The 23,486-nt window shown below is 65.8% G+C and overlaps 3 protein-coding genes across 6 annotated transcripts in view; all 3 read right to left on the reverse strand.

Moving 5' to 3' along the window:
• Positions 1–1,449: 1,449 nt before the first annotated feature.
• SLC50A1 (solute carrier family 50 member 1) lies at positions 1,450–5,006 on the reverse strand. Of its 2 annotated transcripts, XM_041397251.1 has the most exons (6): positions 4,671–5,006; positions 3,897–3,974; positions 3,673–3,796; positions 3,441–3,599; positions 3,256–3,375; positions 1,451–2,514 (listed from the first exon to the last, which is right to left on the reverse strand). In XM_041397251.1, exons 1-6 carry the CDS (start codon positions 4,733–4,735, stop codon positions 2,413–2,415), a joined length of 648 nt encoding a protein of 215 aa, XP_041253185.1. In that variant the 5' UTR covers positions 4,736–5,006; the 3' UTR covers positions 1,451–2,412. The 2 variants fall into 2 exon arrangements, with proteins under 2 accessions (XP_041253184.1, XP_041253185.1); XM_041397250.1 differs by lacking the exon at positions 4,671–5,006 and having other exon boundaries at positions 1,450–2,514; positions 3,897–4,585.
• EFNA1 (ephrin A1) lies at positions 4,868–9,672 on the reverse strand. Of its 2 annotated transcripts, none has more exons than XM_041397260.1 (5): positions 9,519–9,672; positions 8,041–8,336; positions 7,876–7,941; positions 7,042–7,092; positions 4,868–6,742 (listed from the first exon to the last, which is right to left on the reverse strand). In XM_041397260.1, the coding sequence occupies exons 1-5, from the start codon at positions 9,617–9,619 to the stop codon at positions 6,624–6,626; spliced, it is 633 nt and encodes a 210-aa protein (XP_041253194.1). In that variant the 5' UTR covers positions 9,620–9,672; the 3' UTR covers positions 4,868–6,623. The 2 variants fall into 2 exon arrangements, with proteins under 2 accessions (XP_041253194.1, XP_041253193.1); XM_041397259.1 differs by lacking the exon at positions 7,042–7,092 and adding an exon at positions 7,586–7,636.
• Positions 9,673–14,333: 4,661 nt separating this feature from the next.
• The window catches only part of EFNA3 (ephrin A3), a 9,527-nt gene continuing 374 nt past the window's right edge, over positions 14,334–23,486 (reverse strand). Inside the window, exons 2-5 of one of the 2 annotated variants that reach the window (XM_041397257.1) lie at positions 16,349–16,638; positions 15,452–15,517; positions 15,216–15,293; positions 14,334–15,079 (exon numbers count right to left, since the gene is read on the reverse strand). In XM_041397257.1, coding sequence (XP_041253191.1) covers positions 14,958–15,079; positions 15,216–15,293; positions 15,452–15,517; positions 16,349–16,638 — 556 coding nt within the window. In that variant the 3' untranslated portion in view covers positions 14,334–14,957. The remainder of the gene's footprint in view (positions 15,080–15,215; positions 15,294–15,451; positions 15,518–16,348; positions 16,639–23,486) is intronic. The other variant, XM_041397258.1, reaches the window with a different exon arrangement.

Genomic DNA, 23,486 nt, shown 5'->3' on the forward strand with positions numbered 1-23,486 from the left:
GGGGGACGCCCGCGCGAAAAGGGGGGGGGGGGGGGGGGGGGGGGGTGACATTGCCCTGGATTTGGCCACATGGAGCCAGGACCACAGCAGTGCTCTGGGGGCTACTGACAGCCTTCTGTGGGCTACTCAGTGTCATCAGGGGCTACTCACAGCCAACCAAGGGCTCCTCATGGTCATTTAAGGGGCTACTGTGTCTATCTAGTGGCTACTTATGGTCATGCAGGGGCTACTCCTGACTCTGCAGGCTACTCACGGCAACCTGGCTCCATCCTGGGGCTACTTGTGGCCCTCAGGGGCTACTGACAGCCACCCAGGGGGCTCCTTGTGACCATCCAGGGGCTACTTGTGGCCATCCAGGGGCTACTTGTGGCCATCCAGGGGCTACTTGTGGCCCTCGGGCTACTGACAGCCAAGCAGGGGGCTCCTTGTGGCCCTCAGGGGCTCTTTGTGGCCATCCAGGGGGTTCCTTGTGGCCCCTCAGGGGCTACTTACAGCCATCAGGGGCTACTGACAGGCTACTCAGGACTGTCAGGGGCTACTTGTGGTCATCTAGGGGCTACTCACAGTCATGTGTGAGCTATCCATGACCCTGTGCAGGCTACTCATGACAATCCAGAGCCTGTACTCATGGCTTTCAAGAGGCTACTTATGGCCTTCAAGGGGCTACTTATGGTCATCCAGGGGCTACTTATGGTCATCCAGGGGCTGCTCAGGGCGATGCAGAGCCTGTACTCAGGCTCCATGAGGAGCTCCTCCCAGCCCGTGTGGCAGCAGCTCCTCCCTGCGTGGAAGATCCGGGAGCTGGCACGAGGGGCCACGTCACCGGCGCTCCCGGCACGGGGCAGCTGGAGCGACCGGTTGGCAGCCAAGGTGTGGCAGTGGAGAAAGCTGCCCTTTCCTGAGGTGTGGGAGCCCTTTCTCGAGGCTGTGGGGCCAGGCTGGGAGTGCTTTTCCCGAGGTTGGGGGGCTCCTCCCTGCTGGGCCAAGTCCTGGGAGCAGCCAGAGCAGGCACGGGGAGCCCCGGCTCCACGGGGCAAGACAGAGCACGCCAGGAGCTCGTCCTCCTTCCCTTGGCACCACGCTCAGCTCTGTCCCTTTATATGGATTTTTCCAGGCTGTGTGTGAGGTGTGCACAAGCAGCAGAGGCACAGCACAGCTCCTGCCAGCGTCCTTCATCCCGATGGTGTCATCTGGCCAGAGTATGGGATGAGGCTCCTTGGTCCTGGGGGGTCCTGCATGGAGTGAGGGTCTCTAAGTCTCCAGGGTCTGCTGTGTGATTTGGTCCCTCCACTGAAGCACAGCCTGATATCTTCATTCCACATCACTCTTAATTGGTTAATTGACAGAGCATCGATGCTTGATCCAGGCCTGCTCGATCCACAGGGGTTTAGCAAGGATTCCCATCGATTCCTGTCGCTCTCTGTCACCAGAAAGCTGCTGCCACAGTTTCCCATGGTGGCTGCTCATCAGTTCACAGACTTTTACCCCCACACTGATGGGAGGTTCCCTCAAGATGCTCAGAGCAGTGCTGGCTTGCCTGGGGTCTCCTCATGGGGGGAGTGTGGGATGAGGCTCCTCGGTCCTGGGGGGGTCCCACATGGGGTAGGGGCCTCTTTCTGCAAGGCTCTGGTGTCTGCTGTGTGATTTGGCCCCTCCACTGAAGCACAGCCTGATATCTTCATTCCACATTGCTGTTAATTGGTTAATTGACAGAGCATTGATGCTTGATCCAGGCCTGCTCGATCCACAGGGGTTTAGCAAGGATTCCCATCGATTCCCAGGTCCTGCCATGGTGGCTGCTCATCATTTACACAGACTTTTACCCCCACACTGTGATGGGAGGCTCCCTCAGGGTGCTCAGAGCTGTGCTGGCTTCCCTGGGGTCCCCTCGTGGCCCCAACACCAGGGCTGATGTCTGTTGAGGGTTTGCCAGAGCCCAGGGTGTGTCAGAATGTCAGAATGAGCCCCCCCAAAAAAGTAGCCCCTGTTTGGCCATAAGCAGCCCCCCTGGTTGGCCACAAGGAGCTCCCAAAGCAGCTGCAGGGCCAAGAGCTGTACCATGCACTGCAGCAGGAGGGAGGTACAAGAAGCAGGCACTGGGAAGTCTGTGATTTATTAAAAGGCACTTGAATCCATACAAAAGTGACACGTGGACCCCTGGAAGCCACTCAAAAGCCCTGCCCCTCAAAATCCTGCTGCCAGGCAGGGCCATAGGCACGGAAAACTTTCCTCCCACCCTGGGGTTTGAGGGGCTTGTGGTACCCCAAAGGATTTGCTGAGAGCTCCTGGGCCTTCACTGAAGGATGCAGAGCTGGAGGCAGGAGGTCCTTCCTGGTGTCCCACTGGGAGTGGCCGAGGGGACAGCGGTGGGGCCAGCCCAGGCCAGAGTTGGGGTGCTCCTGAGGGGCCCCCTCAGGCGGGCAGGGCGCTGTAGGGCTTGTCCTGCTCTGGCCTGTACCGCTGGAAGAGCCAGAACCGCACGAGGCTGGTGACGATCCCTGGCACGTTGGGGACCTGCGGGAGGACATGGGGGGACAGTGGATGTACCCCTCCCCCTGTGGTGCTGGGGGAGGTTTATTGGCCCCATCCCAGCTAATTAATGAAAATCAATAGTCATCATGCTGAGCCCTGGCTGGGTGACACAGACGGTGCTGAACGGGGCCAAGCCAAGTGCTCAGCTGAGCCATGAGAGGGGAATGGGGTGGGATGGGATGGGATGGCAGTGGGGTGGGCATGGGGATGGGATAGAGTGGAATGGGATGGCAGTGGGGTGGGGATGGGGATGGGATGGGATAGGATGGGATGAGATGGGACGGGATGGTGGTGGGGATGGGGAAGGATAGGATAGGCTGGGATGGGATAGAGTGGAATGGGATGGCAGTGGAGTGGGGACAGGGAAGGATAGGATGGGATGGCAATGGGAATAGGGGTGGAATGGGGACGGAGTGGGGTGAGATGGGAATGGGATGGCAATGGGGTGGGGATGGGGAAGGATAGGATTTGATGGAATGGGATAGGGATAGAATGGGGATGGAGTGGGGTGAGATGGTGCAGACAGAACAGAATGGGATGGGATGAGATAGAGTGGGATGGGATGGGATGGAGAAGGGTGGAATGCAGGTGAAGCAGGCCAGGGTGGGGTGGGATGGGGATGGGACTGCATGGATGCAATGGAGTAGGATGGGTTGGGACATGATGAGATGGGATGGAGTGGGATGGGATGGCACCCCTCAGCGTTCCACCACCCCAACCCACTGTGATGTAGGGATCACGGAGCTGCAGGCCATAGAGTGTCCAGCTGCTGGAGGCCACAAGGGTGGTGACGGTCAGGGGGAAGGACAGGCACCGCGTTGACTTGCTCCGGACAACCTTGGCCTGCAGGAGCAAACGTTAGGCAGGGCCTGGGCTGGCAAGCCCCAGCTCTGCCAAGCCCCACACACCAGGTCAGCCAGCGGTGAGAGGTACATGCTGATGGTGAAGACACTGCAGAAGAGCCCCAGGTGTGTCAGGCGTGTCCCCGTGTCAACCAGGATGGTGAAGTAGCCACAGCCAGTGACCACCACAGCCAGGAGCAGCAGGACCTGCAGCAGCACGGGGCGCTGGGAGGGACAGCAGGGGGACGTCAAGGTGAGGGTCCCCCATCCTCCCCATCGCCCCAGGCCCCTGCCCCACCTTGGCAGGGCTGTAGTAGAGATACACCAGGATGTAGAGGGTCTGCAGAGCTGCCCCGATGGCGTTGACGGTGATCACTGTCCCGTCCCCCTTCAGGCAGCCATAGCCCAGCCAGCTCAGGTTGCTGCAGGGATATGGCACAGGCACTTGGCTGCAGCCTGGGGGATCCCCCCTGCCCCTCAAATCTATGTGACACCCCTCCCCAGGACCCGACCCTGCTGTACTTGGCATCGGTGGTGAGGAAGGGCAGGAACTGGATGTTCTCCACACTCTTGGTTGCCAATATCTGGCGCAGGTCGGACCTGGGGAGGGCGGAGGGCAGCACTCCTGGGTGCCCGGCAGTGCTGGGGTTGGGGGGCTCCAGTCTCTGCAGCCAGCAGGCACTGCAGCCCCCACTCCCCTCCCCCTGCACCCCCAAAACAGGACTCACACCACCCCTTCTGCACCAGCCATCCATGCCCCACTGCACCCCCAAAGTGACCCTGGTGCCCCCCCGACCCTCCTCATTGCACCCCCCCCATGGCCTCCATTGCACCCCCAAACTGGTCCCCATTACACCCCCTACTGCCCTCCCCACTGCACCCCCAAACTGGCCTTAACACCCTCCCTAATTTACCCCCAAATATCCCTCCATGGCCTCCACTGCAGCCCCCAAAATGCCTCTGGTGCCCTCACTATTGCACCCCCAATCCTCCCCAAGGCCCCCACTGCACCCCAAAACCAGCCCTGGGGTCTTCACTGCACCCACAAATCCCTCTCCCCAAGGCCCCCACTGCACCCCAAAACCAACCCTGGGGTCCTCATTGCATCCTCATCCCCTATGGCCCCACTGCACCCACAAATCCCCTCCCCAAGCCCCCCCTCTGCACCCCAAAACCAGCCCTGGGGTCCCCCCTTTGCCCCCCGCCGCCCCCGGCCCTCAGTGCAGCCCCGAGCTGGCCCCGGTGCGTTCCGCATCGCCCCCGCCCCGCCCGGGGCCGCCGCCGCCGATCGCTCACAGGCCGGTGGCGAACATGGCGAGGGTGGCGGCCAGGCAGACACCGGCGAGCACCGACAGGGCCATGCCGGACACCGGGAGCGCGGCGGGGCCGGCGCTGCCCGCGGCGGAGCGGAGCGGGGCGGGGCGGGACGCACTACCGGGGAGGGGCGGCGGGGATCCGGCTCCGAGCGGGGGGAGCGGCGCCGGCTGCACCGGCGGGACCTGCCGCGGGCACCGGGAGGGCACCGGGGCCGGTGTGGGGGGGAGCACCCCAAGGGTGGCGGGTATTGAGCGCCCCACTTCAGGTTTGGGGGGCCCAGGGTGAGCCCCGTGGTGCAGATTGCGCAGCCCGGGGTCTCACACCCCTGTGAGCCCAGCTCCCCACCCCCGCCTCCTGCAGGAGTCACACATCGCTGTGACAATTCCTCTGGGATCCACATTTCCCTGTGACCCCGCTGTCCCAGGGTGTCCTCACATATCCTGGGGGTCACTCATCTCTGTCACAATTCCCCAGGATCCTGCAGCCATGAGATCCACATTTCCCTGTGATCCCTCTGTCCGAGGGTGTTCCCACACATGCTGAGGGTCACACATCCCTGTGACAACAATTTCCCTGGGATCCACATTTCCCTGTGACCCCTCTGTCCCAGGGTGTTCCCACACATGCTGAGGGTCACACATCCGTGTGACAATAATTTCCCTGGGATCCACATTTCCCTGTGACCCCACTGTCCCAGGGTGCCCCCACACATCCTGCTGGGGTCCCTCATCCCTGTGACCCCTCTCCGTGACCCTGCATCTCTAGGGTCCCCCACATTCGGGTGTCATGCATCCCTGTACCCCAAAATCTCACCTCTCCAGGACCCTCGCTCCCTGAAATTCCCAATTCCAGGGCCCCCAAATCCCTGTGATCCCAGCTCGCCGCACCCACAGTGTCTCCCCCTCGGGGGTCCCACATCCCTGGGGTCACCCCGTGGGGGCCCCTGGGGTGCAGCCAGGCTGTGTCCCCTGCCCAAGCCCCCTCCTCACCAGCGGTGGGTTTATCAGACCCATCCCACGGGGTCTGTCGCATTCCAGCGGGGTTTGTCCCAGGAGCCGCTGCCCCCCACCTGGAAGCTCCCTCCAGTGCAGGGGGAGGGGTCCCTATCCTCAGGGCAGGCCTTTGTGTCACCAGATAAAGCCGGGGACAGTGCCAGCCACTGTGGCACTTCGCCACTTAACAGCCCCGTGCAAACACCAGCCAATTAATTAATTAACCAGCCCAACCCCCCGCAGGGGCCAGGAGAGCCTTGGCCCAGGAGGGTGGGGGAGGTCTCAGGAGCTCAGCACGGTTTTGGTTATTTATTCCCGACAATGGTATAAAAAAGTCCCGTGTTAGAAAGCTGTACAAAGGGGGTGCTGGGGGGCCCCTCCGGCACCCAGCGGAGGGGAGGGATGGGGAAGGGCCAGGGGATGAAGGAAGGGGTAGGGGTGCAGCGCACTGAGGAGTGGGATGTTTCTCTTAACCCCGCTCCCCTGGCTGCGGGGCGTCTCCAGCCTGTCTGTGCTCCCAGGCCACTGACACTGGGGGGTTAGTGGCCCCCTGCACGGGTGTCACCAGGCCACCCCCACGTCCCCGCCTGCAGGACACATTCCAGTTCCAGCCCACCACGGGGAAAGCCCCGAGGGCGGTGGGCGAGCTCAGCTGCGGGGCAGGGGTGCCAGCCCCCTGCCCCTCTCCAGTCTGGGGCACCTCAGCCCCTCCAGCTCCAGGCTCCCGCTCGGCCTCTGGCTGCCAGGAGCATCCTGGAAGGGCCAGGGAAGCCTGAAGGCTCCAGCTGCTCCGATGGCTTTGGGCCCTCCAGCCCCATAATACTGACAAATCCTTTCCTGGCCCAGATGTGCGCAGGGCAGGGCACACGGGGCAGATGTGCGGGGACCACGGGGGTCCCCAATGGCCACAGCCTCGGTGGGTCCGGGCACGAGGGGCGGCTCAGAGCCCCTGCGGCAGCAGGAGGGGCAGCAGGAGGCTGATGAAGGTGAAGGGGCGGCTGCTGCTGCGCATGGCCGAGTTCTGCCCCACGCTCCTCAGCACGTGTGCGGCCGCATCGTCTGCGGGAGGAAAAGAGGAGCCATCAGCAACCAGCAACCCCAGAAGAGAAACTGTACCCCAAACCAGCAGCTCATCACCCCTGCAAAGGGTTGCCGCCAGATTTGATACTTCAGCCAGCTCCAGAGCCCCCAGGAGGGGCAGATGAGCCCCACAGCCCCCCACAAACCCCTGGGTGGCTGTGTTCAGGCCAGTGCCCCCCACCTGCCTCCCCCCCAGGCTCAGCCTGGTGCCCCCAAGAACACCCTGTCACCCCAGAAAGGGAAACTGGCTCAGCCCCAACCCACAGCCCCCCACACACCTGCCTGGATCCTCCCCTTCTGCGTCGAGGCCGGGGCAGGCGGTGCTGGAGCTGCGGAGCAAACAGGGGGTCACAGAGGGAAGGGCAGCACCCCAACCTTCCCAAAATCCCAAAATCCCGTTTCTCTGTTGGCTGTCCCCCCCCCCCCCCCCCCCCCCCGGGGGGGGGGGGGGGGGGGGGGTTTCTTCCTGCTCCCCCTCTCTGCGGATAATGATGGGTGAGAAAAAGCAATAAAAACCCAAAACAACCCCAAAATGAGGAGGAAAGGGGGGTAGAGAGCAAGCAAAGCCTTGGCTCCCCGGGGGAAAGGCGTTCCCGAAGGGCAGAGCAGTCCGTGCAGGCGCGTGGCCGGGGTAGGGGTGGGGCACCTAATTGTTGTTGGAATTTATCCTCCCCGCGGGAAACAGGGGAGGGGGCGGTGGTAGGTGAGGAGGAGGAGGGAGGGTCTGTGGAAGAGGATGGAGTCAGCCTGGTGCCCCCAAGAACACCCTGTCACCCCAGAAAGGGAAACTGGCTCAGCCCCAACCCACAGCCCCCCACACACCTGCCTGGATCCTCCCCTTCTGCGTCGAGGCCGGGGCAGGCGGTGCTGGAGCTGCGGAGCAAACAGGGGGTCACAGAGGGAAGGGCAGCACCCCAGCCTTCCCAAAATCCCGTTTCTCTGTCGGCTGTCCCCCCCTCCCCGCCCCCACCAACACCTTCCTGGCCAAGCTGCGCGTGCCCACACCCCGGGCTGGCCAGGGGCCACGGCCAGGCCGTGACTCAGCGCAGCCAAGGCCACGCTGGGAAGGAGGGGACGCGGAGGGGGGGCCCTGAGGGGGTGGTGATACTCACTGCCTTTGCCTGTCACCGTCACCTTCAGCTTCAGGCAGGCTTCACCGTGGTGGTGGATGGGTTTGGCTGTGAAGGGAGAGGCAGGTTAGGAAGGGATGGGGGGGAGCCCGATGGGGAATCCCTGCAGCACCTCGGAGCCCCCCCCCGCAGTCCCCCAGCACTCACAGATGTAGTAGTAGCTGTGTCCCTCCCTGAACTCCTTGCCCAGCGTGAAGGGAGTGAAGCGCTGGAACTTCTCTGAGAACTTCTCGGGGCCGTGCAGGGCGCTGGGCTTGTCGCATTCCCAGCGGATCTGCTCCTTGGAGCGGGGCTTGCAGGCCTGGTACTCCTCCAGCTCCACCAGGTACAGCGTGTAGCGCTCCATGACCCGGGGGTCCACGCTGCCCTCCTCGTAGTGGGGGCAGATAATGTCCAGGTAGTCATTGAGACGAACCTCCACCGTGTAGTCACTCCACAGAAACCTGCACCAGGAGGGTCGGCAGGGGGGTCAGGTCTGGGTTTGGGGCTTTACTTGCACCCCCAAATCCCCCATACCCAGGGGGGCCAGCACCTCGGCCACGCCAGCGCTGCCTGGGGGCACCCTTGGGTGCACCCTCCCCTGTGCTGAGTCTTGCAGCACCTGGAATAGCTTCGAAAGGGCAGCCCCCCCTTCACTCCCCCTCCGGCTCGGCCCCCCGGCGGTGAGTGGTGAGCGCACCCCACTTCCCAGCGCTCCCCAAGAGCCGGGGAGCAGGGAGGGGACCCGCTGGGACGCGCAGCCTGCCCGCACCCTGCCCGGCCCAGCGCTGCCGGAGCAGGAGGCGTCGCGGCTCTCGCCGTGGGGCAGCCAGCCCGGCTCCAGCTGCGCCCTACACCCCACCCGGGGGGGGCACGCCGGGGGCCTCCGCGGGGTCCCCACCTCGCCGGCTGTGGTGGCCTCGAGAGGGCACAGCCACCCCAAAAAAACTGCGGAGGGGGGGGCACAGAGGACACGGCCCTACAATCTGGGGGAATCCGACATCCGTGGGGGGCACGGCGGGAGGGAGAACCCCCAGAACCTGGGGAGGGAGCGACTCAGCCCAGGGAAGGAGGGGAAGCCCAAAATCTCCCCAGGGCTGCCTGAGTGGGGGGGCACCCCCACAGCCTGGGGGTCTGGAGAGTATGGGGGGCTCCCCGAAAGCCAAGGGGGACGTTCCTAGAGCCTGAGAGAGCTCATGCACCTCTACAAGCAGAGGGAGTCACGGCCGCGGCCGGGGGGGACCCCCAGAACCTGCAGGGCTGTTGCTTGAGATGGGGTCACCCCGCAGCCCCGGCGGCCGGTGAGCGGGGGGCCCCGATCCAGGTCTACCCCCCCGCACATCCTGCCCCGTGTTTGTCAACACGGTCCCCGGGGCCGGCGCCGGGGCTGGCGCCGCGCCCCCCCCCGCGGGAAGGAAGCGGCCCCTTCGCACGGCCCTGGGAACGGAAAGGCCCCCCCGGGCGCACCTGGACCGGCCCCGCCGCCCCCCGCACGGCCCCGCACCGGCCCCGCCACCTCGTCCCGCACAAAGGCCGCCGGGGAGGGGAGCGGAGCGGAGCGGCGCCGCCCGCGCCCTCGGGGCGGCCGGTGCCGGGCTCGGTGCGCGTTCGCGGGGGGGTCCCGGTGGGAGGCGGGGGTCACTCACCGCGGGTTGGAGCTGTTCCAGAACACCGTGTGCCGCTCGGCCGCCGCTGCCCAGCACAGCCCCAGCCCCAGCAGGGCCAGGGGCACCCCCGGCTGCCCCATCGCTCCGCGGGTGCTGCGCTCCACGGGCGGCCCCTCGCCCGCCCCCGCTTATGTACGGCCCCGCCGCCGCCCCGCCCCCGCCACCGCCCCGCGCTCGCACAACAACACACGGGACCAGGCGGGGGGGGACACCGCACGCACGACACACCCCCACCGGTATCGGTCAGGGGGACGGAAACCACCCCCACACCGAGAGCAGCACCGGCGGGGACACGCACCCCCGGACACCGGGACCACCGGGACCGGCAGCAGGCGGGGGGGACACAAACCTTCCCTACCGAGACCGGCGGTAACCGGGACAAAAACACACCCCCCCGCCCCCACTAGGACCGGGCCGGGGGACACAAACCGCCGCCTCCCCACCGGGAATGGCACCGGGAAGGGGACACAGTCCCCGCACAACACCACGCTCCAGGTCCCCCCCACCTCCACAAACACACACCCCATCCCCCCACACGGGACCGGCACAGAGCAGGGCCACCCCCCGAAACAGTGACCCACACCGGGCAGGGACTCTGCACACACACTGGAGGCTGTGGGTGCACACTGGGGGGCTGTGGGTGCAGGATGGGGATCTGTGGGTGCAGGACAGGGGGCTGTGGGTGCAGGACAGCGGGCTGTGGGTGCAGACTGGGGGATATGGGTGCAAGATGGGGGTGTGGGTGCAGGGTGGGAGTATGTGGGTGCAGGACAGGGGGCTGTGGGTGCAGACTGGGGGATATGGGTGCAAGATGGGGCTGTGGGTGCAGGATGGGGGGCTGTGGGTGCAGGACAGGGGTCTGTGGGTGCAGGGTGGGGCTGTGGGTGCATAATGGGGTCTGTACATGCAGGATGGGGGTCTGTGGGTACAGGAGAGGGGTCTGTATGTGAAGAATGGGGGTCTGTACGTGCACAATAGGCCTGTGGATGCACACGGATGAAAGGCTATGGGTGCAGGACAGGGGTCTGTGGGTGCAGGGTGGGGCTGTGGGTGCATAATGGGGTCTGTACATGCAGGATGGGGGTCTGTGGGTACAGGAGAGGGGTCTGTATGTGAAGAATGGGGGTCTGTACATGCACAATAGGCCTGTGGATGCACACTGGGAGGCTGTAGGTGCAGGACAGGGGCCTGTAGGTATAAAATGGGGGTCTGTACGTGCAGGACGGGGGTCTTTAGGTGCAGAACAGGGGTCTGTAGGTGCAGGACAGGGGTCTGTAGGTGCAGGATGGGGGTCTGTAGGTGCAGGATGGGGATCTGTAGGTACAACATGGGGGTCTGTAGGTACAACATGGGGGTCTGTATGTGCAGGATGGGGGTCTGTAGGTGCAGAATAGGGGTCTGTATGTGCAGGACAGGGGTCTGAAGGTGCAGGATAGGCCTGTGGATGCACACTGGGAGGCTGTAGGTGCAGGATTGGGATCTTTAGGTGCAGAACAGGGGTCTGTAGGTGCAGGACAGGGGTCTGTATGTGCAGAATGGGGGTCTCTAGATGCAGAACGGGGGGCTGTAGGTGCAGGACAGGGGTCTGTATGTGCAGAATGGGGGTCTCTAGATGCAGAACAGGGGTCTGTAGGTGCAGGACAGGGGCCTGCAGGCGCAGAGCCGGGGTGGGCACAGCGGGCACGCTGCCACTGCCTGGCAGGAGCGCGGTGCCTCGCTGTCGGCTCCCATTTGCTCTGACACGGATCCATCCGTGTCCCGGCCGGCACGCGACGCTTCGCCGCGTGTTGTGAAGCGATAACTCAGCCGCATTTGCAAAACAACTTTCCTCTTGTTTATTCCATAATGATCCATTGATTGTGGGTAATGTTGCATGCCCTGTGCCGCAGCGGGCGCGGAGCGCTCCCCTGGCACGCGGCAGGGGCTCTGGCAGGCGCCGGCGCGGCAACCTGAGAGCGGCCGTGGCTCCCTCAGCCTGCGAGCCCAGGCCGTGGGGCTGTGCCCCACATCACCCCAAATCCCACCTGCATCCCAGCCTCTCTCGCCACCCCCTCGCTCCCAGGGAGGCTGCTTTGCTCTCATCCTCCCTGCTTGTGGCCAGGCCTGACATCATCCATAATGACAGTGCCAGGCCTCTGTTCCCGGGATGCCGGCGCTGCCGTGGCTTGCACAGGGGAGCACTCCTGGGAACACCGCTGGGATCTCACGTGCAGGCCACGGGGATGGGTGAAAGCACCAATCCCATGGTTCTGGCATCACCCTGGTACTGCCCCCTCCACGTCAGGGACAGACTGTGCCTGGGGAAACCAAGGCAGGGAGCACTGACGGGGGAGGGCTGGGCAGCCCCTGGTGGTTGAGCCTCGTGCTGGGCCTGCCGGGGGTATAATGAGCCTCCTGGGGCATCATGCTGGATCCATCCTGTGGCACTGGGATGTGGCACCCAATGCTGTTGGCCAAGGGGGTCCCCTGTCTCGTGCCATGGCCCCAGCCCTGGAGCAGGGCCACCAGGTCACAGGGAAGGGGCTGGGAGTGAGGCCATATGGACACACCGAGACCCAGTGTCACCGCCAGCACACTGGTGCAGGAGCAGGAGTGGAAACACAAGCCCGTGTCCCCTGCTGGGGACAGTCTGAGACAAAAACTGGGGCTAGAGGTGCCTCATTACCTCCCTTGTGACACAACGGTGGGGCACAGGGTGGGCAGCACCCTGGGTAGGGTGAGTGCCCACCTGCAGCGGCACTGGGAATGCCAGTGGTGGTGTGCACATGGTGCACATGGTCACGGCCACGCCGCCTGGGAGAAGGTGACAATGGGCTGGGTTTGGTGCCTGTGATGGAGGGACAAAGGTGAAGCCGTTTCAGGCTGTAAACATCGCTGCTGCTTCGTGTGGGGCAGGTAGGGTTGGCCAGAGGGCGCCGAACTCGTGACAGTGTTTGTGGTTTGTTGGCTGGGGACACCCGGGAGTGCCCCAGCCCCTGGCTGGGCTGACGTCACCCCTGCAAGGCTGGGGGAGGAAGAGGAGCCGTCCAGTTTGTGGCCGGGAGCGAAGGCCGCGGTGACGCAGTGCCAGCTGCGTGCAGCCTGGCAGGTAGGCATGGCAGGGAGGCATGGCCATGTGCCAGCCTGGTGGGTGCAGAGCCGCAGCCCCAGGGCTGTCCAGCTGTGCCAGGACCTCATGGCTTTGGCCAGAGAGCCCTGACTGGGCAGGGGAGCTGCCCCGAGGTGAGGCAGAGCCTCGTGCCACACAGCGGCTCCTGGCACACATCTGGATCCACTGCCAAGGCTGTGAAACCCTAAAGTACCCAAGGGGCACCCACACCTCAGCACTGGGGTCCCAGCAATGGCCCCCCACTTGACTTGGGGCAGCTGGGCTTGGGAACCCCCTCGGCCAGCGCCCCAGAAGACCCCTGGTGGGTCTGGGCTCTCCTGCTGTGCTCAGCCCTAGGGCACGGGGCACATCTGAGCCAGGTGCCCACCGAGCCATGGGTGGTGCCATGCAGGCACAAGAAGCGGTGCCAGGGTCGAGGCAAGCGGCAGGAGGGATCCTGCAGGCAGATCTCTCTGTGCCAGGGCTGTGACTCCAGCTCTCACACCCCCCCAGGGCACTGGCCACCTAAGCTGTGTCAGGCTCACTGTGCCACGTGCCACCAGCATGGCACCACACTGGCACAGGTGCTTTGGCCAGTCCCTGGCAATCAGCACCTGGCCGGATGTGGCCCTTGGCAGTGGCAGCGGTGCTGCCCCACCCACACCGTGCCCACCCTGCCCTGGGCCAGCAGACAGCTGCCGGTGGCATCTCAGGACCCCGGGAGGGGGTCCATGCCAGGGACCTCAGCCCCATGGCGGGCCAGGCCTGCCAGAGCCCTGGGGGGGACGTGGCGAGCCCGGCGCCTGCTGGGAGGGCTCCCGGGACCCGTCTGACGGGTTCGTCGGCTCTTCCCGCACCCGGACAAGCCCGGGCCGGCGGGACACCCAGCCACCGCCCAGCAGCGCCTGCTGGGTGGGGGAGAGTGGCTGCCCTGCTCTCTGGGGCTCTGAGGACCCCCTTCCCCAGGAATCCGCACCGGGAGGGGGGTCCTCGCAGCCCCTCATCCCTGTGGGGAGAGTTCCTGCCCCCTCCCTGGGGGCACCGGGCCCCCCCAGCCCCACCAGAGTGCAGGGTCGGGACCCCACGAGTGCTCCACCGTGGGGGCTGTGGGGGTCTGGGTGCCCCAGCAACACCCCCATTAGATGCGATCCCACCCCCAGGCACAATCCAGCCCCCAAATCCCCTTGGCTGGAGGTGCTGGGGGGGAGATAAGGGCGTCCCCCACCCCGCAGGAGCCGCCAGATCCCCCCAGAAGAGGCAGGAGCCGGCATGCCCGGCAGAGCCAGACGCGCCGGAGGGGCGATGCCGGAGTTCCCATGGGGTTGCCAGCGCCTCGTGTCTGCTCGCTCCGTGCAGCTGGCGAGGATGGCAAGGAAGGATTTCCTGCTCCCAAACGCCACCCCAGCACCCCCAAGGCTGCGTGTCACCCCCCGCGCTGCCCTTACCTTCAAGCGCTCTGCTGTCCACATTCCTGCGGGAAGCACCGCGTCCCTGCCGGCGCTGGGGGGTCGGTGGGGAGCAGAGGCAGCGGTGGGGAGTGCCCTGCATCCCCCTGGCAGCGGTGTCGAGCCTGGTGTGCCTGGCAAGGCGGGTGGCACGGTGGAGGTCAGCCCTCTCCTGAACGCCTGTCCGAGCCGGAGCCCCCCAGGGACCCCTCCGAGGGCTGGAAGTGCTGCACGCCACCGTGACATGGATCCCTTTTTTTATCCTTTTATTTTTTTTTTTAATAGACTAAGAGCAGAATATGAAAATCACCAGCCAAAGCACTTTGAAAAAAAGATCGAGAATGTTTTTTTTGTTTTGTTTTGTTTTGTTTTTCCCCAAAAAGTGTCTGTGCGTTTGCATAGGTCGGGTCTTCACGGAAGACGAGGAAAATCCAACACGTTTGACTATGTACAAGCCAGCCTGGGGCCGGCGCCGCTGCCTATGGTACAGTATAGATATATCTCTGTAGTCGCTCTCTGTACAGTATGTATAGATCTATATGGGTATGTACACACTGCCCGGCCCCGGGGGTCCCTGCTCTCATCGGGCTCTGCCCCCCAGCCACGGTGGGGTCACCGGGGGGGCTGCGGGCAGCACCCCGCGCTCCCCGGGATGCTGTCGGCGGGAGGAGCAGCGCTCCCGGCCGCATCCCCGCCGGGGCGGCCGGTCCAGGCGGATCGCTGCGTGCCGTGATCCCGGCCCCGCGGGGCAGCTCCGCAGGCGGCTCTCCGGGCAGGGGGTGGTGGTCTGGCCGTGCTTCCCCGCTGGCTCTCACGAGGGGCAGCAGCTCGAGGGGGCCGCACTCGGCAGAGCGGCGCTGGCCGGGCCCCCGCGGGCACCGGGAGCTACGAGGCCAAGAGCGTCATGAGGAAGAGCGCGGCGGCCACGGCCAGGGGTAAGTGTTCCCGCTTGGGGCTGGTGCCGCTGATGCTCTTCTCCAGCTTGGGCATCTCCGGGTTGAAGTTTTCTGTGAGGAGGAACGAGAGGATGAGGAGGGAAGCAGGGCGGCCCTGAACCCCCACCCCGTGGCCGGGGCTGCCCCAGGGGCGGCGGCGGGGAGCGGGGACACGGCGCTGCGGGGCCGGGGGCTGTGCCTGACTCACCCAGGTCCTCGATCTTCACCTCGGGCCGCAGGGTGAACTGGGGCAGGGTGGGCGCCAGCTTCTCCCCGGAGTGCGACGCTGTGGAGGGAGAGAGGGGACGGGGGTGACGCTCCCTGGATGTCCTGCACCGCAGCTCCCACGCCTCCCCCCTTCCTCAGGAGGGACGGGGCACCCACGGGCCAGCCTCGCCGCCCCCGCTCGCCCACAGCCCCCGGGATGGGCACGGGGGTACTTACTGGAGGCGCAGCAGACAAACACCTTCATCTTCAGGCAGGCCCGGCGGTGGTTGTGTGTCGGCGTGGCTGCAAGGCAAGAGCACGCTGAGAGGGGCTCCGTGGCAGGGATCTCAACCCCAGGCACCCCGAGGCTTGGGGGTCTGGACAGAGAGGGGGCTGGAACTGCCCAGGGGTGTGCTCTGGGCTGGCGGAATGCAGCAGCACCCCAAATCCTGCACCAATGCTCTGTACCAGCACCTCAGGCCTGAACCATCAACCCCAGCATCACAACCTAGCACTCATATCTGGCACCAAAACTGCAATCCTGCAGCAGCAGCCCCTGAACCCTGATCCTGCAGCAGCATCCTGCATCCTACATCACCATCCCCCAGCACCCCATCATGCCCTTGCACCCTCATCTTTCCCCACACCCTCATCTGTTCCCTGCACCATGTAAACCCCCCTCCCCCCATCCCTTTGCTCCTTCACCCCCTCCCAGAGCTCCAGGTTCCCACTCTTAGGGGAGAAACAGCTGCCCAATTTTGGGGGTACAGGCGAATCAGCCAAGGGGTCCAACTGGGGTGGGACCTGAGGGGACACAACTGGGGTGAGACCTGAGGGGACCCAACCAGGTTGGGACTTGAGGGGACCCAGCTGGGGTGGCACCAGAGAGGATCCAACTGGGGTGGGAGCTGAGGGGACACAACTTGGTGGGACCTGAGAGGACTCAACTGGGATGGAACCTGAGGAGACACAACTCAGTGGGACCTGAGGGGACCCAGCTGCAATGGAACCTGAGGGGACACAACTCGGTGGGACCTGAGGGGACCCCACTGGGGTGGGACCTGAGGGGACCCCGCTGGGGTGGGACCGGGGGTTTGGGGGCTGTGTGGGGGTCCCCCCCAGCGCCCCACGTACAGATGTAGTAGTACTCCTGCCCCGCACGGAACTCGTAGCCCAGCGAGAAGGCGCTGTAGCGCTGGAACTTCTCCGAGAACTTGATGGGGCTGTGGGGCGCGTGGGGCCGGTTGCACTCCCAGCGCTTGAAGCCCTGGCTGGTGTTGCAGGTGCGGTAGCCCTCCGCGTTCACCATGTAGAGCACGTACTGCTCCAGCCGGTGCTCGGGCACCGAGGCGTTGTAGTGAGGGCAGTAGATGTCCAGGTAGTCGTTGACATTCACCTGCACAGTGTAGCCCTCCCGCCGCAGGCTGCGAGGGAAAGAAGGGATGGGGGGGTCAGGCTTGGGGAGGGCCTGCATCTCCCCAGGCAGGGTTCTCCAGAGGCTGGATGAGGTTGCAGTGAAGGTTGGAACTCTGGTAGCAGTGGTGCCCCCTGTTCACGCCCTGTGTGAAGCTCCTGACACTGTGGGACCCCTGCACAGCCAGAGCCTCACGAGTGGAGCAGAATCCCCGTCCTGGAGGGTATGGGTGGTCCTGGGGTGGGGGGACAGGCGCTGTGTGTGTCAAGCCACGTGCACAGGTGGGATGGGCAAGAGCACGAGCATACGAGACAGCCTCAAAGAGGAGACGATGCACAGACAGACCCAAGAGGGCATCAGGATCCCACAGGCACCAGGGTTTCCACGGGGCAGCCCGTGGGTGTGCGGGGCACCCCGGCATTCCCCGGCATTCCCCATTTCCAGCAGCCTGGAGCCGACCCACCGCTGCCGCCCACCACGGCCCTGGCACGCGCCGCAGCTCGGAGCCAGGATTTCTCACCCTGCTCCGGCTAATCCCGTTAGTTCGTTAATGCCGTAAAGGGTGGCCCTGGGGGAGCCTCATTTACATTGATTAGGAGCAGCAATCCCCTCAGATCCACTCAGGAGAGGCTCCGCTGGCTCCTAATCCGCGCCCGACGGAAATCCCGGCCTCGGTAATCCTCGCCGCCGCGCTGACCCGCTGCTCCTGCCAATTAATTACCACCCGGCGCTGGCTCGTCACCGAGCCGCCGCGGCGGCACCGGACCCTGACCGGCCCGCTCTGGCCCGCATCCCGCAGGACACGGGCAGCAGCAGCATCCCGGCACGCGTGGCCGTGGAGCTCCCCTGTGGAGCTCCGGATCACGGCCCTTTTCCCACCTCACCCCAAACCCCGGACCGTGAGCCCCCCAAAGCATCACTGCGGGTTGCCTTGGCAGTGGGTGGGGGGTCCACCGCCCCTCCCGGAGCTCAGCGGCTCCCTGGGTCTCCCCGGCAGGGCTGGGCAGGCAGCGGGCAGGGCTGCGCGTGCAGACGCCCCACCCTGCACCATCGCCCCCGGGGCTGTTTGAGGAGCCCCGGCACTCCGCCAGCGCCCGCGGCACCCCGAGCCGAGCTCGGAGACAGAACCGTAGCGGGACGCGGTGTCGGGTGGCAAAACGGGGGGATAAGAAGCGCCGCCTCCGGCAGCGGGGGGCTACAGGGGGCGGCTGATGGCAGAACTCATCACTCGTGGGACAGGGAGCGCAGCCCCACGCGGCCCCTCCCTCGCTGCGCAGCCGCTATTCCGCAGCCCATCCCGGCACCCGCCGGCAACTGCTCCGCCGGGAAGGTGCTGAGGCAGCCACCCTTGCTGAGCGGGCGCCGGGACCTTTCATCTTCCCTCTTTGATGTGGTGGGAAGGGGGGCGGGGGGAGAAAAAGGCTTGTTATTAAAGAAATGGCCCCAAGGAGAAAATTGCAATTAAGTCCACGCGGGACGCAGGGCTGGGACGCTGGCGTACCCCAATACCAGCTGCCCCACACCGGGGCGGGCACCCGCAGCTGGGGCTCCCCACAGCCGGGCTGTGGCTGTGCCATGGGACAGAGGGGCCAGGAGAAGTGTCACAAGTGACACTCTGTCACGGAGTGCTGGGGAGAGGTAACCCCCATTCCCCGGGGGCACCCAGTGCTGAGGCACGGCCCCCTGGGACCCCAGGCTGGGGCTCGTTAAGCCACAGCTCATTAGGAAGTGTGGCTGCTGATAAACAGCCTCACTAACGAGGCACCGAAGTCTCCCCTGGGCTGGGGGACAGCAGCACCCACGGCAGGCTGCAGGAGCCCCGGTGGTGTGGCAAGGGGCCCATGGTAGTGACTCCCACAGGTATTGCCAGCTGCCACGGCATGCCAGGAGCCCACAGGCATCACCATAAGCTGGGAGGAGCTGGGGAATGGCCCCATATGGGGAGAGCCACAGGGCCACCACAGCCAGAGGCACATCCAGGTGACCCTGGCAGCAGCTTTGGTCACAACACTGTGTCCCTGCCACACTTGGCTCCTGCACAGTCACTGCAGAACAGCAACTCTAGATACCCCCAAACCCGGCAGCCCCCTCAGTGCAACAGCTCAAGTGCTCCAAGACCTGCTGACAGCACCACCAGGGAGCCCATGGGCCTTGGCTTGGGGTGGAAGGGCAGGAACAGACACTCTGAGAGAGGGACTCTGCCTCTTTTCTCACCAGCACCCATCCCAGAGCAGGCACGGGCTGCCTGGTCCCTGCCAGCTCCACAGCTATCAGGAAACACCAGCAACCTGGGCTGGGATGGAACCTCCATATCCCAGACTGGCAGCCATGGCACGGCCGGTGGGGATGGTGGGCTCTGGCAGTGCCCGAAGGGTTAAATGCGGGAGGAGAACGGGCAGCATCACTTCTGCACGACTGCGTTTGTAGAGCAGGGCTTGGCGAGGCAGTGGTACCTTCCAGCAGCCTGTCATGCTGGGCAGATGGATGTCCCCTGGCAGCACCGGCCCCGGGCCCGGTGCCCACCGGCCCCGCACCGGAGGGATGCCGGTGGCACCCTGGTGGCACCCTGGTGGCAGCCTGGCTACCTGGCACGCCGCAGGCACCGGTGAGCCGGGCGGCCGCTCCGCTCCCATCTGCTGCCATCAATCCGGGCTGCGTGCCGCACGCTGGCTCCCACACTGCTGGGGAGCGCCTGGTGCACTGCAGCACGCCCTGGCAGCAGTGGCACGGCGGGACCAGACCCCCGTCGGGACCCCCGCACTACACAGACTCATCCCCATGCTGCTGCAGAGGCCTGGAGGGCAGCGGGGCCAGAGCTGGGCTCAGCACCCCGCGCTGGTGGTGCCAGCGGTGAGGAGCAGGGCAGCGTGGTGTGTCCTCGATGTGGTGCCCCCCAGCACTGGGCAGCCCCCAGCACAGCCAGGCTCTTTGTTCGGCTCCAGCAGCTTCGTCCTTTTGGCGCATCCGGGGCCCATCCATCACCCGGGGAACAAAAAAGTGCCATTGATTTACGAGTCCCCTTCCCGTCACCCCGCACCACAGCGAGAGGCAAAGGCTCATCGACCACTGTGTCCGGTCCACCGCACCGGACGGACGGACAGACAGACCGCCCGTCCTCCCGCACCCACCGCGGGGGAGACGGGGGGCTCAGCGCGGCCCCCCCCCGCCCCGTGCCAGCCCTCCCCACGCAGCCAGCGCTGCACAGTCACGGCGCCCAGACGGCCACGCACACGCGCGCTGGCTCGGCAGACAGCGCCTGCGACGCAGCCCACGCACACGGGTGGCACCGAGCCACAGCACAGCCCCCCCGGCCTCGCCTGGCGCAGCCGCAAGGCGCGGGCGCTAACGGCACCGCCGGCACTCGGTGTCCCCGGGGCCACCTCCCTGCGTGGGGAATCGGGGCTCCGAGGGGGGGAGGCGAGGGCTGATCCCCACGCGGGGGGAGCGGGATGCTAGCGGGACAGGTAGAGCGCTCCCCACGCACCCCGGGATTGCAGCAGCACCCTACAGGTGCCCCCCGTCACTATTGACGGCCACACAATCCCTGTAATCCCGGCTAAAGCCGGCACCTTCCCGTGTTGCTAACAAGATCAATGAGGTTTCTAATTGGGTTTTAATTAAACCATCAATCTGCAACCGGTGACTCAATTACCAGCCCGGGCAGGAGCAGGTGGCCCCGGCCCTGTTGCACCCCGACACGGCGGCCGCTTCTCCCACGGGAACGCCGGCCGTGCCGCTCGGGGCCGCCCAGCGCCGTGACTCACGGGGCACGGCACGCTCTGCCCGTGGGCACCCGCTCCTGCCGGAGCAGCCGTGGATGGCTGGGCGGTTTGGCTTCCTGGGTGCCCGGTCTGGAGGGTAGAGGCATGGGGTGGGGGCTGGCCGAGCCCCCCAGCCAGCCTAGGGATGCCAAAGGGGGTGATGTTGGTGCTGTGCCTGCATTCAGCTCCACAAGTGGGCACGGAACTGTCTCTGCTTGGGCACAGCTGCCCAGCACCTCCTGCTGGATGCCCCCAGACCCGCGGGTCCCTCCTGCTCGGGGTGACCCCTCCTCAGCCCTGCGGGTGCCCGTGGATGGGATGGGGGAATCTGGCCAGGCGCTGCCCTGGTGTTGGGGTTTGGCTGCTGCAGAGGAGCCTGGGCCCCTCCAGACCAGCTCTGCATGGATGTGGCTCCTCTCCTGTGTGAGATACTGCCCAGCTCTGCACTGGGGCTTTCCAGAGCTCACTCCAGCCCTCTCCAGGGCCCACTCTAACCCTCTCCAGAGCCCACTCCAGCCCTGCTGCCTGCAGCACAGTCTGGACCAGATAAAAGCCACCTTGAAGAGGTGAGCATGGCGGCAGTGCCAGTGCTGGGGGGAGCTGCACGAGCTGTGTGCCTGCACAAAATGCCACAACCTCCCTGCACACAGGTGGGCTGTGACCCCCACCCCACAGCCAAGCACCCTGTGTACCCCTGTGTCACAGCACCCCCTGCTCTGCCTCCTCCTTGGCACCCAGTGCCCTCAGTACAAGCATTCTCGGGTCCAAAATCAGAGTCAGTGGTACACCCCATCCTGCTTTTGGGGTGCTTCTTGGGGTGCAGCAATGTCAGGAGCACTGGCCATATCTGTGTCCATGAACAGGAATAAATTGCTGTCCCCATCTTAGCATGTGGGACATGCAGCAAGGACAGAGCCTCCAGCATGCCAGGGCCCAACTTGGGACACTCCAGGAGCCCCTGACCCTGCTCAATGGGTCACCCCAGGGTCACAGGCCCCACAAAAGCTGGTGTTGGGTGGACATGGCTGTCCTGCACCTTTGTCCCATGCCACCAGGCCTATTCCTGGCAGGACTGGGGAGTGGAGGGCAGGGATGAGTCAAGGGTCATCCCACACCCCCAGGGCTTGCTGGCTGCCACCAGTGGAGGTGATGGGAGAGACGGATGGAATGCACAGCTGGACAAACAACCAGGCCGAGCAGGAGCGGGGTTTGAGGATCCCGCCTTCACACCTCCCCTGGGCTTTGCCAACACACCCCAAACCCATGGCATGAGGGGTGCTCTGCCTGCTTGGGGACCCTTCCTGGCCTCCTGGCACCCCCAACCATTCCCTGCATGGCCAAAGGGGCTGGTGGAGCTTCCCAAGGCACCGCTGGGCTGCTCCCTGGGCTGCCCCTCATCCTGTCATCCCACTGAGGGCACCAACAGGGGTACCCAGGGTAGCGTGGCAGGAGCCACAATAAATTTGTGGCCAAGGAGTGGCCACAACCAGCAACCCCCTCCTCCCCGGAGAGCCCCGCAGGGCCGCGCCGAGCTTGTTTATGGCTCCACTTGCAGCAGGGTTGCTGGGATTTGCAGGCTGCGGCCCAGGGAGCCTAATTCCCCCCATAATTTATCTAATCCAGACACTTTGCCGTGCGGCTATAATTGCGTCCGAGCTGCCGCACTGCCTAACAATAAATATCAGCTCCGGAGTCCCTGGGACACGGCTCTGCCGCAGCCGCCCCCACCGCGCCGCCCATGCCCTGAGCCGGACGCTGGCGGCCGCGCCAGACACGCCTGCGCAGGGGGTGCGGGCATCTGGCTGCGACACCCCCGGCTTGGCACGGCCCGGGCACTGCCATCCTCCTCCGCCCTGTCCCTCGAGAGGTGTCGGGGCAGCGGCAGGTCACGGCGGTGATGGGGTGGGGGAGTCACGGGCAGACAAGGGTGAGGTGGCACACCTGCCAGCGTGGCGGCGATGTCACGGCGTGGGGACATGGCTGGGGGTGCAGGGGGTCCGGGCAGAGCTGGGGGGTGCGGGGGGAGGCTGAGTGTGGCAGCACCTCGGCATTGTGCTGCGCCTCGGCACGTCGCACACACGCACGATTTATGGGGCCCGAGCTTCCGCCTGGCGACACAATCTCAATGGCAGGGGAGGGGGCTGCCGGGGCTGCTCCCACCCTGCACAAAGGGGTGTGGGATGGGGGGAGAGCCCAGGAGAGCCCCTGCACCGACGGGCGCCGGAGGATGCTCTGGCTGCATGCATGTCCCCGCCACGCCCCTGGGCACTCGCACCAGCGAGGGACGGAGAGGTGGGCGATGGCAGCAGGCGCAGATCCCCGTGGAGGGGTCCACGGACACATCACAGCCCCCATTTCCCGGGAGGGTCCAGCCCAGACCGTCCCCATCCACATCCAACCCCAGCTGTGGGTGCTCCGGCGAGGGCAGAGGCAGCCCCGGCGCAGGGTGTGAGGGAGGGGCTGAGCGGCCAAGGCCACCGACCCCCGGGTGCTCCGCTGCCGGCGGCCGCTCCCACCCTCCGCTCTCACCCCCCGCTGTCCCCGCAGCCACCGCAGCCGCCCCGGGGGTGCCACTGCTGCCGGGCAAAGACGGTGGGGGGCGGCAGGCACCTGTCGGGCCCCCCCGCCTCCGCCGCGCCGCCGGTGCCGCTCCCGCACCCAGACATGCTGGGGGCGCGACTGGCGGGGGGAGCGGGACCCCTGCCCGCCCCGGCGCACCGGGAGATGGATGCCTGGGGGAGCCAGGCTCTCCCCGCTGCCCCCGGTGGGTCAGCGCTGGCGGGGGGGGGCTCTTCTCCCGGTGCCCACGACCCCGTCGCGCCCGCACCGGGAGCCGCCGAGCCCCGCCCGGCAGCGCGGCCACGGGGACACGAACCGGCCGGGCGGCTGCCCCCCTCCCGCCGCAGCGATCCCCGATTTCACGGGCAGGGCGAGGGGCACCGGGGGCACCGGCAGCCGGGGAGCGGCGGCCCCGCCCGCACGAGGGCGCCGCGCGGAGACCGGCACCGGGGGTCCCGCAGTCCCGGCGTCGCCCGCCGCCCCCAGCGCATCCTTCAGCGCGATCCCCGCCGTGTCGCCGCCGCGTCCTTCCCGGGGC

This window comes from Onychostruthus taczanowskii, unplaced genomic scaffold (assembly GCF_017590055.1).
Source record: "Onychostruthus taczanowskii isolate IOZ18803 unplaced genomic scaffold, ASM1759005v1 scaffold138, whole genome shotgun sequence".
NCBI lineage: Eukaryota > Metazoa > Chordata > Aves > Passeriformes > Passeridae > Onychostruthus > Onychostruthus taczanowskii.